Here is a 13,467-nt window from a genome sequence, read left to right as displayed (position 1 = left end):
GGGTCCGCATTTGGAATTTTATTTAAAACATTGTGAGATTCGAATAACGGGTATATATTTAACGTCACTAAACAACAAAAAGATGGTAATGACAAGTAAGTGAACATTACAATTTAAAAGCGATTAAGTATATAACTACAACATGTATATACAGTTTTAAGGCCAGGAGAAACTTAATGTCAGTTCTGCATGTTATTAAGCGAGAGCATTAATTTCTGAATTATAAAAAGTCAATAAGAGCTTACACCATTCACTTCATGTAAAAAGTAATTTTTGCTTTTATAACTGTAAAATGTGTATCATGTTTATGTACACAGACATCACAATGTCCGTTGGGCATGTTATTATGCGAGAGAATACATATCGGAATGACATGACTCGATGAAAGCTAACATAATTCACACACACAAAAAAAGAAACAGATAGGGATGAAATATTTTGATTGTTATAATATGAATAAGAGTGACTATATAGCTACAGAATGTATAAAGAATATTTACAATCGAAGACATCTTAGTTACATTTAAGAAGAAAATAAAGATTATATAGCTACACAATGTATAAGAATGTTTTCAATTAAAATCATCTTAATTACAGTTAAGCAGAAAATAAATAATGCAGCAGTTTGAAAAGGATTAAGTCGATACTAATGTGTCACAATAGGTTCGTGAAACACGTTTGTACAGTCAGATTATGTATACTGTTCCTCATAGAAACGGTAGAGAAGTTAACATCTACTTGCTAGCTGCAGCAGACGCATCCGATTTGGATTTGGTGCGGAGCTCTGTGATTTGCTCGTGCTTGTCTATTCGGTGGATGACCCGCTTATGATCACGGACTAAAACTTGCCCATCATGCGTCCACGCGGTCTCTACGCATTTGTCGGAAACCAGTTTACGAGCATCGTAAAATATCTCACTGCGGTGTCTCGTGAGCGCCTCGTTTTCATAAACTCGCCTGAATGGTCAAATGTTTTCGCCTTTGTTCTAGAGTTATAGAGCTTCTGTCGGGCTCTGTAAGGCTTATTTGAAACGCTCTAAAGTCCGTTTCTTGGGACTAGAACCAGTACTTGGTGTCTATGGGGGAAATCTAAAGAACGCTCCCACAATGGGGATCAAACCCGTGACCCCTCCCCCCTAGTAGGATGCCAACCATTTCACATTAATTCATATATGACAGTAATAAGTGTTTCGTACAAAGAGGACCTCATTAATTTATCGTCTGGATATTGAGTATTTTACTTTTAATTTCACGCCATGTTTATCATAATTACCATAATGATACCATTATGTGTTTGCTAACCGGACCGGTGTACAACCCTCTTAGATTAGAAAACCAACCAAGAAATACACCAAGCAAAAATCAAGTGTATTTTTTTAATTAATTGCTGACTTTAACAGAGCCTCTTAGGGTTATCTTAAGAATCAATTAAGTGAAATTTCCAGATCCAGATTTGTATGCAATAAAGATATGGAGTATTGTCTTCTACTGAAAAGCGATATTATTATAATTGCAACACTATTTACCCATTGTAAATATTAAAATGTAAAATAATATATTCACGAACTAGCATGAGACTTTGAAGGAGTGTTTTTAAGTTTTATAAATTTCCATAAATTGTTCCTTTTTAGCTTTGTGAAACCGGTCTCGAAAAAGTCTGTTTGTATAAACAAGACGGGGTCGCCGTTTGTCCCGTCCGTCCGGTGAGCCGTCAAATTAAACTCTTTATGGTAATATTAAGAAATAACGAAATAATTTTAATTAGGCAGATATCTGCGTTCAAATGATTTAACGCAACTCAACCAGACAAAACGGAACAAAGGTTTAAAAAGGTATTGCTATTAAATTACTATGTTTGTTATTTTAATTTATTCATTTCATTAAAAAGGAAGTTGCAATGTTATTTATTGTATTTGAACAGCGATAATATGTATTTCCGGTTGTTTTTAAGTTCACATTAAGGCTAAAAACTCGCAATACTTAAGTATTCATATTATGTATTAAAGTCGTTTACATCTGTATTCATGTTTTATTATTATTATATCATTTAAAAAGACAAGTTTGAAAAAAATCTTGTGTAGTACAGGTCTTGTTATCATCCCCCTTTTTATATAATAGATTAATTTTTTTCTGGAAATTCTGTGCCTCTCCAGTGCTCGTTCAACCGTGAAGGCTGATGCAACAGTCATAATCAAGAATTGCTCGGATGGTCATTGAATAGAAGGCCTTTATTTCATTATGCATTTACTTACCCCGCATGCCTTCAGCCTCAGCAATAAATAAACATAAGTCATATATTTGTTCCCCTTTTGCTCAACCAACTTTGCGAGTTTGGGCGTTTGATATTAATACCATTATTGTGTGCCATTGTTTTGTGATATTTGTGTGAAATTGTACGTTATATTCATTCCATTTGGTATTTTGTTTAATAACGTTTTGATATGTTTGTAAAATGTCGGTGATTGGTACAGTTGTACAAGTCTTTACATCAACTGACTTTATTGGTCAAAGTCAACAATTAAATGTATATACACTTTAATGGACTTGTTTGCAACGTGCACTAAAACCCACACCGACTACAAGTATGTAATTTTCTATAAAAATGTGAGATGAAATGACATCATATTTCCAGTCTGTTAACGTATTTCGATGAAATTTGATTACAATAAACGTGTTCGTTTACCCATAATGTAATATCCTCGTCCCTTATCTGTTTATGTGTCCATTAAATGGGTTGTTCAATATTACTTTTAGTACTGTTTGTTTTATCGTGTGCTCGATATTGATCGAAATTGTTATGGTCGTTTAGATAGTGATTTCTATCGAATTTTGTATGACAATTCAGGGAAATTAAAGTCAAAAGAATTTCTGTTCATTCATGGATCGGAATATTTACCGGACGCGAAATCTGAATTAAAAAAAAGATTGCTTTCGTTAACTTTGCTTGCTTACGAAAGCAAAACGACATAATTAATTGTGTCATTAAAATTGGGATAAGTCGGTTGGGTTTTTAAAACTAACTCATGAAATATGTACGCCCCCATCCTAGGGGTACAGAAATGTAAAATGAAAAACAGTAATTGCGTCGTTTAAATTCGGACATGTTGTTTTTATATTTCAAACTAAGTCACGAAATATTGATGACCCCCGTGCTAGGAAATATATAGACGAAGAGAGGCGATCATTTCGCGAGTGATGTATTTTTTTATTAAATTAATCATTGGAAATCATGGAAATACATTATCTTGTAATAATCTTCGGTAAGTTATAATTTATTTTGTTTAACAATTATTTCATTTTTACAAAGACGCGTTTTATTTTCGGTTACTTAAATCTAACGTTTATGGTAGATTAAAAAGATGTATTTTATAATGTATGTTGCAATAAATTAAAAGTCTTAATGTGGGTTAATTTAATAATAGTGTGATATATGTATTTTGCATTATATCCGTTTTCAGTATTATTTAGTCTAAATTATTGCACTATTGTTTACTTCTATTTATAGTATTTTCTGTCGCCTGTGACGTCACTTATCCGCAGATCTTTCATGAGATCGACTTCTTTCCGAGTGGCAATCTTTTCTACACATTGAACACTAACCAGATGTTGCAATGCGCGCGGCTGTGCCAGAATCACGTTGAATGTATCTCGTTTAGATTTGTTACTGGAACGTGTAACCTATATAATCAACTCTTTAGGACATCGAACGCCAATAACATCCAGCGCATACATGGCCAATGTTATACAAAGACTGGTAAGTTTTATTATGACTAAATATAAGTTTACCATTGCAAATATTAACACACATGTTATATATTATAAATTTTTAAAATGAACATACTTAGTTCCAGTAGTCAATTTTCTCATCAACTCGTCTAAACACATCTGCGTTTTATTAGGACTTATTAACAAAATAACATAAATTCAGACCATTTTCTGGTAACAGTGAATATAATACCTTATGGTTTCCATGATGCAAAGGTTGGCCTCCTGATCTAAAGTGCAAGCAAATACGCAATACTTGTTTCTATATGTGTTGTGCATTAAAACACTGTTTATGCATAGTGGCAATTATAATCATTTGATAACACGAATCAAAAAAACCTAATAAAACGAATTGTTTGCGCAGATATTATCATATGCGAGAGACAAAGTGTCAACCTGACGTGTTCGAGCAACAAGAAAATCCAGATTAATTGGATTATGTACGGTGAAGATCAAGGTGCTCCGCATTGCTCAAAAACCAACGCTAAGACAGTCAAGTGTAGTGCGGACGATGCCATGGCGATAGCGCAAAACTTGTGTGACAGCAAGTCCACTTGCGAATTGAAAGCAAGAAACACCGTATTTGGAGATCCGTGTCGTGGAGTTTATAAATACCTTCATGTCAAGTTTACGTGTATCTGAATCCGTTCTTGTATTCAATGAGCATGTATGTGTATGTGTGTTTTTGTTGAACATTATGTTCAGGAATTTCTACATGTCATTTTCTGTGCAAAATACGGTTACAACGATGGTTGTTCCTCAGAACTATTTGTTTTTAATTTTGAGCATTGAAACATGTACATTCTTGAAATGTTCATACTCTGCAAAATAAATGTATTAATGGTTTGAAGGCATTGTTGCAAGTGCAACTTTCTCGTTTAACTAGTAGTAACCAGTTGTTGGTTTACAGTTTGCTCTACAATAAATGCAGGTCAATAATTTTATAGCCATTTAACAGCAGTGCAATTAAATATTACAGCACAACTAAAAACCTAATGTTTCCAATAACGGTCATGAATCTAATATTAATATGTTCGAAAATCATATGAATGTTTCATTCCATGGGTTATATGTTACCATTGTACAGACACACAAAATGATAATACACATCAATAGACCAGTTTCACACTACGTACACTGCTACTATGTTTAGATATCACGTGACGCGTTGAATTTTAGAACGAGGCTGAACGTGAATGGTGGGGAATATTGGGGTTTTCATGAGCACTGACATTGGTTACAAATACGTCAGACATGTGAATACAGGCAAGTGGTTAGTAAATAAATTGATAAATTATTCTAAAACAAACATTAGAACACCTACATAATCATTCAACGGCATGATATTTAGTTCTAATAGTGTATATTTATAAATTGTATTTCGTCGTTGCGAGTTACCCTTTAGTAGAGTAAATGTGGTCTGAAGACAAAACATCAATAATTGTGCAAAACAAAGATATAAATTAGCCGTATAATATACATGAAAGTGTCATAAAACTACAATTCTCAAAGTTATGGGTGTGTTAATGAGTGGCTGTTTTCATGAAAGATCGTACGTGTAAGTGGCGTGTTGAATCAAGAATAAGACAATGCACTATAAAAAGCGAAGAACATGTTATTTTTAAATGCCATTTAAATTCTCTTTTACATTGAATAAATTTTCTTATACAGTGTTTGACAATATAGAGCAATTATTACAAACAAGTACATAAACGGACGTGATGCAAATTGATCTCTGTACCCATGTTTATTGAACTATCTGTAAAAAGTGATATTGAGTGATACATATGTAGATTTTATGTCACAAATCTGTATTGTTTGTATATTTTGGAAAATTATTTAACACCGTTGTTGTCAAACGAAAATGACGGAGTTTTACTTTACCGATACCCGCTAAATAGCTAAATGTTTAGCATTTAATTTTTAAAATACTTAAAATGTATCTGTATTAAGCACTTTGGAGTATGGCGTTAAATTATTCTACGAAATGACCACGCAATACTACTATTACCAGAAGACATTGAGGTACCATACATTTTGTTTAATGGCCAGACATCTGACATTCAGTATTTGTCGGCACAGTATCTGATCTTAACGAGATAATGGGTTTGTGCTGAACACAGGACTAATTTAACCACATACAAATTATCAATAAATATTTTATTAGAAAGGATGTTAGTATATGGAGCGCTGGTGTTTGGATAATTAAGTTAGATGTTGTTTGAACGATCGAATTTATAGATTTATACTCATATTTTTATCTTGGAAAGCTTACTTGTTTTTTCACGGGACATAACTTAGTTGCTTGTTTTGCCAGGCAATATAGTGGGTATTCTGAATTATCGAACACTATTTAGTAAACACTTCCATGCAATATAAGTTCCGTCGCGAAAGAAAGGCTATTTTAAGCGACACAATAAGCATGCGACCGATCGAAGCGTTTTGTATTCACAGAAATGTGTTATATCTTGTAATTAGAATCGCATTTGGCAAATATTTATAATTGAATGTATTTTGAAGATATTTTTGGGTGAAAAAGTGACCTTTGAATGTGCATACGTTAAACAATTCGCCGCTTAAGAAAAAAATGTTTATCTTAAATTTAATATTGAGTATTTCAACAATGCTCTTTTTTAATGCAGATAGTTGTTATTAGACACGCATATGATTTAATGATTAAAAATAAATATTTGAAGCTCTTAATATAAGAATTTATCAGTTCAAAGTGACATTTGACAAAGTAACCGCGATTTCTTGGTGCTAACAAGATTTGATAATCCATAAATAAGTGTTTAAAGATACATAGGTTATACTTTATGAATACATTGAAATTGTAATGTTCTAGTCTTGGATCAATGAGTGTTTATTTTGTGTTTATTAGTTTTTCACGTAGATAGCAATTTGGTAAAAAAAGTGAGTATTCAAAAAATTAATAACAAGGGCTGATTGCTTTGAACAAACGTGAGCTACATACGATTTAACTGTCTGAATGTGCACTGAAAGACACACCAGAATGTGTATTTAAATCGCAAATGTTGTAACCCAATTAGAAAATAAGATTCCCTGTAATGGGTTGCCTATAATGTTTTATTATTGGCATTTGTCCTACTTTCTATTGCGTTTATTAACATTGCCATCATTATGTACATACCCATCAACATCAGCAGAATTGCGCTATCCGCAACGCATGTACTTACCGTTGGTTTCTCTGGAGATAAGTCAAACATCACAAACATTAATGGCGACGACAAAGCCCGTATGTAGTTTTAAAACAAATACAAACGGGACCATGCTGAACTGGGACACAACCACTTATGATAAATACACTGTGGGTTCATGTCCAAAGTTCAACCTATCCATCGCTTACATTGGCGACTCTGATTTTGATGTATCACACTATGTGGTGTTATGGGACAACTCGATTACTCAGGATCAAGTGGATTAAGCACAGTTGCTATGGCGATACGGACAACGAGAGGTTATTGGTGGACTAGTATCCGGGGTCAAAGAGTTTATTATGACCTTGACGTCACTCGCTTATGTTCATGCACAGTGCACACCATTACACATTCAAACACAATTTAAGAACTCGAATGACTAGGCGGACATATTTATTATATTCCTATAGAAAGCTCCAAATATGCACAAGGAAGGAACTAGGAAAATTTGAGTAAGTCTGCTTTCTTGAAGAACATTTGGAGGTTTTATTTTAAAATGTAGACACAAATATTACAGGAAAAGTTAAGTAGAGTTTATCTAGTTGACTGAAATAGTACGTCCATTTTTGTTTATGTTTCTACGAACACAAGTTACCCGGACATTGACTTGGACACTTAAATATACTCAGCAAATAATGAATTATAAAAGGAAATGTCTCCAGAACGATGAAATCAATGTTAAAGAAAAGGTTAAATACAGCATGTTTATGATCTAGACAAAGCATTCACTGCTGAAATTAAAACAGAACATTGAACAAAGAGGACGAGGGACAATTTTTGTTTATATTTCTACGAACAAAAGTTACCCGGACATTGACTTGGACACGTTAATATACTCAGCAAATAATGAATTATGAAAGGAAATGTCTCCAGAACGATGAAATCAATGTTATAGCAAAGGTTAAATACAGCATGTTTATGATACAGACAAAGCAGTCACTGCTGAAATTAAAACATAACATTTAACAAAGAGGACGAGGAACTATCATCACCTTAAATTGGAAACATTAAAAAACACATCAAAAGAGATTTGTGTCAATTTACAAGCTAAAAGACAACACAGTTATCATATTCAAATATTCTCATTACGGTAGTTTGGATGACATAGACAAGGAACTACACGTTCGACCTCGTAATCCACTCTTTAACACGATATTTAGAAGTTTACTACAAGTACAGATGACGTAAACTTCAAACTGATCGAACGATCCAATGCTGACGACCAGAAGAGCCCACTTTTGCTTGTAAAGGACATTCGGAACAAATGTGTAATTGCTTTGCCAGTTGATTGTATTCAGAAAGACCTGGATGTCGTCCACTTTGCGTTCAACATCGATTACGAAAGAAACTGCGTCAAAACTTGGGGCAGAGGATTTCCCTGAATTACAAAGCACTTGGCACTATGGTGATCGTCATTTTGCATTACCGGTATCTCCAAACACTTGCATACTAACTATAGCCAAAAATAGATTTGTGAATGTCGACAGTGAAATTCGATTGAACAAAGACGCTTACACATCGAGTCTTTATGCTGTTTATTTTGCTCCTTAAATTTTAACACAAACACTTTCCTAAGTCCAGTAATATTATAATCAACAAGATACTAGCGAAACAGTTGACGGGCTTCACCCGTGGCAATTAGAAATTATAAAACTACATCCTTGCTTGTGTAGTGTGCACTGGCCTACTTTAATACAACATGTGACTGTTTATATACCCATTTAACACTAGATGCTAGTATGTGCTATAAGGAAAGGTGAGGTGCGCAACTTAGACAGGGAACGTTCAGCTCTTAAACTAAGGACTGTATATTTATAAATGACATATAAGCCTGAGCTTGTCTTTTCAATGTAAGTATGAGGACAATTGTGTGGATAAATAAATAGATAAATTGACCATACGACCACACCATTAAACCATCATTAAATAGTTGTTTTTATAAACATAAGGCTAAACCGATAAATTGTTACTTTTGCAAAAACAAATATTTTCTAAAATGTTAATAAGATTAGGTCATTAAGTCAAAGCATATTTTTCTATTTATGTTTGAACGGTCATGAGAATCATAAATTTAGTATTGTACAGTCATTATCTGTCAAATCTAATTAAATAAATACATGTTTGTTTCGTTATGATATAAATTGCGTTGTTATTGTATTTCAGTTAATTTTGTAATTATTCAGTAATGTAAATTGCATTTCTCTTTTATGCTATATGTTTATTTATTCGAGTTTTAAATGGTTAATTCTCATTGTGTCTTTCAATTATAATGAGACTAGAGTAAATATTGCTTTGCGTTGGTATTGTATTTTTATTTATTTTGATAAAAAAATAAGCTGGCTCTAATCCCTAATGCAAATAACATGTCTCGTGTCTGCTGTTACTCTATTTATTATTTCCACTTGTTCAATTCCATTGTGTCTGTAAAATTCATTGAGATTTCTTGACGCTTGTTAAGTGCTGATCGGTAAATTATCAATGCTATGAATGGAACTGCTTGACTGAAGTATCAACACACATGCGAGTGATGTGACATTATTGGAAGATATCGGAAAGCCGAATCCGAGTCGGATAGTGACGTCAATTGTTTATAATCAAATAAAGTACAATACGTGCATTTAAAAAAAAGGAATAGTGTTAGTTTACCGCGATCGGATGAATGTGTACTTAAAATGCTAAATTTATTTAAAGTATTTCGGCGTATACGCAATGACTGATATGTATACAGTTACAGCAATTATGTACTCCCTGGTATTAAGTGTTTAAGTGCAATCGAACTTTTAAACTAATGGAGATATTATATTTATCAATCATAATAGGTAAGTTATCATTCTAACTTAATTTAAATGAAATTGTTTCATCTGTACTAGTAATTGTTTAATTAATTATATTTTCTGTTTATGCTATGAGGATAGCAATCAAACAACATGCAAACAACATATCGAAATATTTTCCGTTTACAGTATTAAATGTGACCAGGGACGTAATGTGTGCCCAGTCCTTCCAAGAGATCGGCTCTTGCACGAGTGGTACCCCTCTCCTTACAGTGTCCAATGACCGGAAGTTGAAATGCGCATGGCGCTGCCAAAATAATGCTGACTGTCTCTCGTTTAGAATTGTTAATGGGGCTTGTCACCTCTTGAGTGACCTCTCCATTACATCAAATGACGTTCTTGACGTGCATGAAAAATGCTATGCTAAAACAGGTTAGTTGCATGATTTATTAAATGCAATAAGTAACTCACAAGGTTTCCAAATAAAAAACGATATAAAATCAAGCGAACAAAAACGTATTTAATGAATTTAGTGTCTTATCAAAATATTGTTATACACTGAGCCTCGATTGTGTCGTATATTTCATCAAAAATACACCAATATTGCTAAAGGTTTAGTGTACTTACACAATATGAAATTAGTTTTCAGATATTTACCTATGATTTAAATCCAGGGGTATTTAAAACGGGGCCACCAGACTTAAATTCTTACACTGTCTTGATATTTATGAATTTATTAGTTTGTTGTGTAATTGTTTCACTTTAAATTTCCAAAGAACTAATTGAAAAAAAACGCTGTATAATTGTATCTAGTTTATTTCATGTTTTCGATGAAAATAATATTTCTCTGTTTTGTTTACAACTTATTATTTTGTTTGCAATCTATAAAAACTTTGAACAATCACTTTAAAGCATTATTCATTTATTAACAGTGGCTATTAATATATGGAAAATGTTATCCGTTCATTTACGATTGACTCGAATTAAAGCAAACATGGCGTGGGTACTGCAATTAAAAAAATGTTGCACACATACTAATTTTTTTGCATTGCTTCCTTGCGCAGATATTTGAGCATAATATACCATGAACTGTCTATATTAAATTTGTTTCCTGATGCAGAAATTATCTTGTGCGAAGGAAAAATGGTTACCTTAACTTGCTCTGTCGCAAAGAAAATTCAGATTAACTGGGCCATGTACGGCGAGGATCAAGGTGCACGGCATTGCTCGAAAACCAACACCATAACAGTGAGGTGTCTCGCAGAAAATGCCATGGAGACCGTGCAAAACTTGTGTGAGAACAGGTCCTCGTGCGAAATAGAAGCCAGTAACGCGGTGTTTGGAGACCCATGCCAAGGAGTTTATAAATACCTGCATGTGAAGTACACGTGTTTATGAACTTGTAGTTATCTTGTTAAGACCTATACTTTACAAAAGATCTTTGCTTGTGCTTCAGTATGACGTGTCATTCAAAATATGAAATTCAAAAATTATTTCGTAGTATTTGCACAAAATGTATATGGCTTTTTCCGTACTTATATTTCGTCTGATATTGTATAAATGCCCAAGCAGTGAGTTTCCTTGAAGAGAATGCTGGGGAGAGCGTACAAAACAATTGTAAGAACAGGCCAACGTGCGCGAATAAGAAGGATTGGATGTTTGCAGATCTGTGCCTAGGACTTTATAAATACCTTCATGTTTAGAAAAAAGAAGCTTTATAAATTTTGTGTGACCAATTGTTATCAAAGTACTAGAATATTGGACTTAAGAATTACTCTTTTTTAATGATTTTTTTACGTTGTTTGTTGGTTGCCTTAAAAACAATCAATTATAACGGAATAACAAATGTTAGCAGCATTTGTTTTTGAATTGTATGCATTATTTAACATATACACATATTAAGTTTATATACCCACGGTAGAAAGTAATAACGACATATGTGGATAACCGGTCGATCAATTATTGTAAAGCGATTGTAAGTTGCTGATTGACTGTGATTACAGTAAAAACTAGTATTTAGTTAACAATTAGTTATGTTTATCATTTGGAAAAGACCATAACAATAAACGACCACTCTTTGTTAAAAACAACATATTTCCATTAGCGATAATTGATCATTATCATCAAATACATCTGCCTGAGGATTAAATTGATGTTTAAATATATTGATTGTTTTGGGTCATTTTCCGGTAAAAAAACATGTTTGTAGAAGAGTCTCTCACTAACGAATCATTCAGTTCATTGCTAATTGAATACAAGAGTCTCTCACTAACGAATCATTCAGTTCATTGCTCATTGAATTGTCCAATAAAAACAACATCTCTCATACATTGATTTTGAGTCGAAAGCTGTCACAGAGAGAGTTTTTAAAGACAAAATAAGTTATGAATTGCGTGTTTGTAGTAAATATTCTCCTACTTGCATCGCGTTTATTTTTATCACGACCATTTATTAACAATTTTTAAGTAGTGTCAAACTAACCATTGAAATAGATGTCGGACGCAGCACTAACTTTTACTCTTATCACTTGTTTTAAATGTATGATTGCATTGTATTCGATGCAGATTCTATAATTTACATAGAATGAGAATCATAAAATATTGAATAATAGAGATGTCATTGTAACTTACCAATCGGTATGTTATAGTTGGGAATAAGAGGTTATCTGTATGAGTGAATGAGTGAATGTCCGTGAATTTTAAGGTTGTATTGTCATATGCTTTGATTTTGCATTTCGGTTTGTATTGTATTTATTCATATTTTCAAATTATCGCTTCAATAAATTAACACACATGCGTTAATCTTGCAAAAATGCATTGATATATGCTGTAATATTCTGTATTGTTTGGCATATGCCATTACATTTAAATCAAGAAGCCCGTGCTTCTAGTGAGGTTTCTCCTACATATTCGACTGAATTCCGTATAACAATTGTTGAATATATACACCATATACAAAGAATGATACGTTTACGTTAGAGCATACATATCACTTGAAATGAAATAGAGCTGTGCGCATATGTATTTGCGAACATCTGTTTCCTTAATAGAGTACGACCGTTATATTTAAGACAAGTTAATTATGTGAATAAAATGTTGAAGTTAAACTACTAATTTCTGTTTATAATTAAACAATGAAAATTCGTTTATTAAATTACAATTATAGATAATAATAAACTGTATTACAGTGAATTATATGTAATTTTATTTAATTGGCTTTTAAAATGTTTTAAACAAAATACAAATTTTAACAAAAGTTTGTAGGTAAAGAATGACACAATAAACATGTCAACTATCTGCATAATTAATTATGTAGTTTTTGTTAATTACATGTATATATTTGCAAAACGTCATCTTCATCATCATCATCATCATCATCGTCGTCGTCGTAATCGCCATCATCATCATCAACGGTTTTGCCGTTGGAGGGAAATGAGGGACGACAATGAAGAAATCCTCCACAAATCAGGTCTGTTGAATGCTAATAGGAGTAATGCATCAATGTCCACTCTTTAAAATTGTCCAACCAGCTTTTCTTCTGACGGCCTCGGCGTCCATCTCTCTCTGGCTTGCCCTGGAGAACAGTTTTGCATGAAGGGTCGTGTCTGGTGACTTTCCATAACCAGGAAAGCTTTCGTCGTTTGAGGGTCGCCAATAGGATCTCTTTTGGGGCAACAGATGTTGATTATGTAAGTAAATCATACACATTTG

The 13,467-nt window shown here is 33.0% G+C and overlaps 1 protein-coding gene across 3 annotated transcripts in view; it reads left to right on the top strand.

Moving 5' to 3' along the window:
• Window positions 1-2,857: 2,857 nt before the first annotated feature.
• LOC127847369 (L-rhamnose-binding lectin ELEL-1-like) overlaps window positions 2,858-13,467 on the top strand; it is a 128,530-nt gene continuing 117,920 nt past the window's right edge. Inside the window, exons 1-4 of one of the 3 annotated variants that reach the window (XM_052379234.1) lie at window positions 2,858-3,260; window positions 3,506-3,754; window positions 9,947-10,189; window positions 10,878-12,523. In XM_052379234.1, the coding sequence (XP_052235194.1) occupies window positions 3,230-3,260; window positions 3,506-3,754; window positions 9,947-10,189; window positions 10,878-11,155 (801 nt within the window). In that variant the 5' untranslated portion in view covers window positions 2,858-3,229 and the 3' untranslated portion in view covers window positions 11,156-12,523. Of the gene's footprint in view, window positions 3,261-3,505; window positions 3,755-9,587; window positions 9,803-9,946; window positions 10,190-10,877; window positions 12,524-13,467 lie in introns of those variants that run through there. The other 2 variants (XM_052379236.1, XM_052379235.1) reach the window with 2 other exon arrangements.

This window comes from Dreissena polymorpha, chromosome 10, assembly GCF_020536995.1.
Source record: "Dreissena polymorpha isolate Duluth1 chromosome 10, UMN_Dpol_1.0, whole genome shotgun sequence".
Classification (NCBI taxonomy): Eukaryota; Metazoa; Mollusca; class Bivalvia; order Myida; family Dreissenidae; genus Dreissena; species Dreissena polymorpha.
This window is presented reverse-complemented; position numbering and strand designations above follow the sequence as displayed.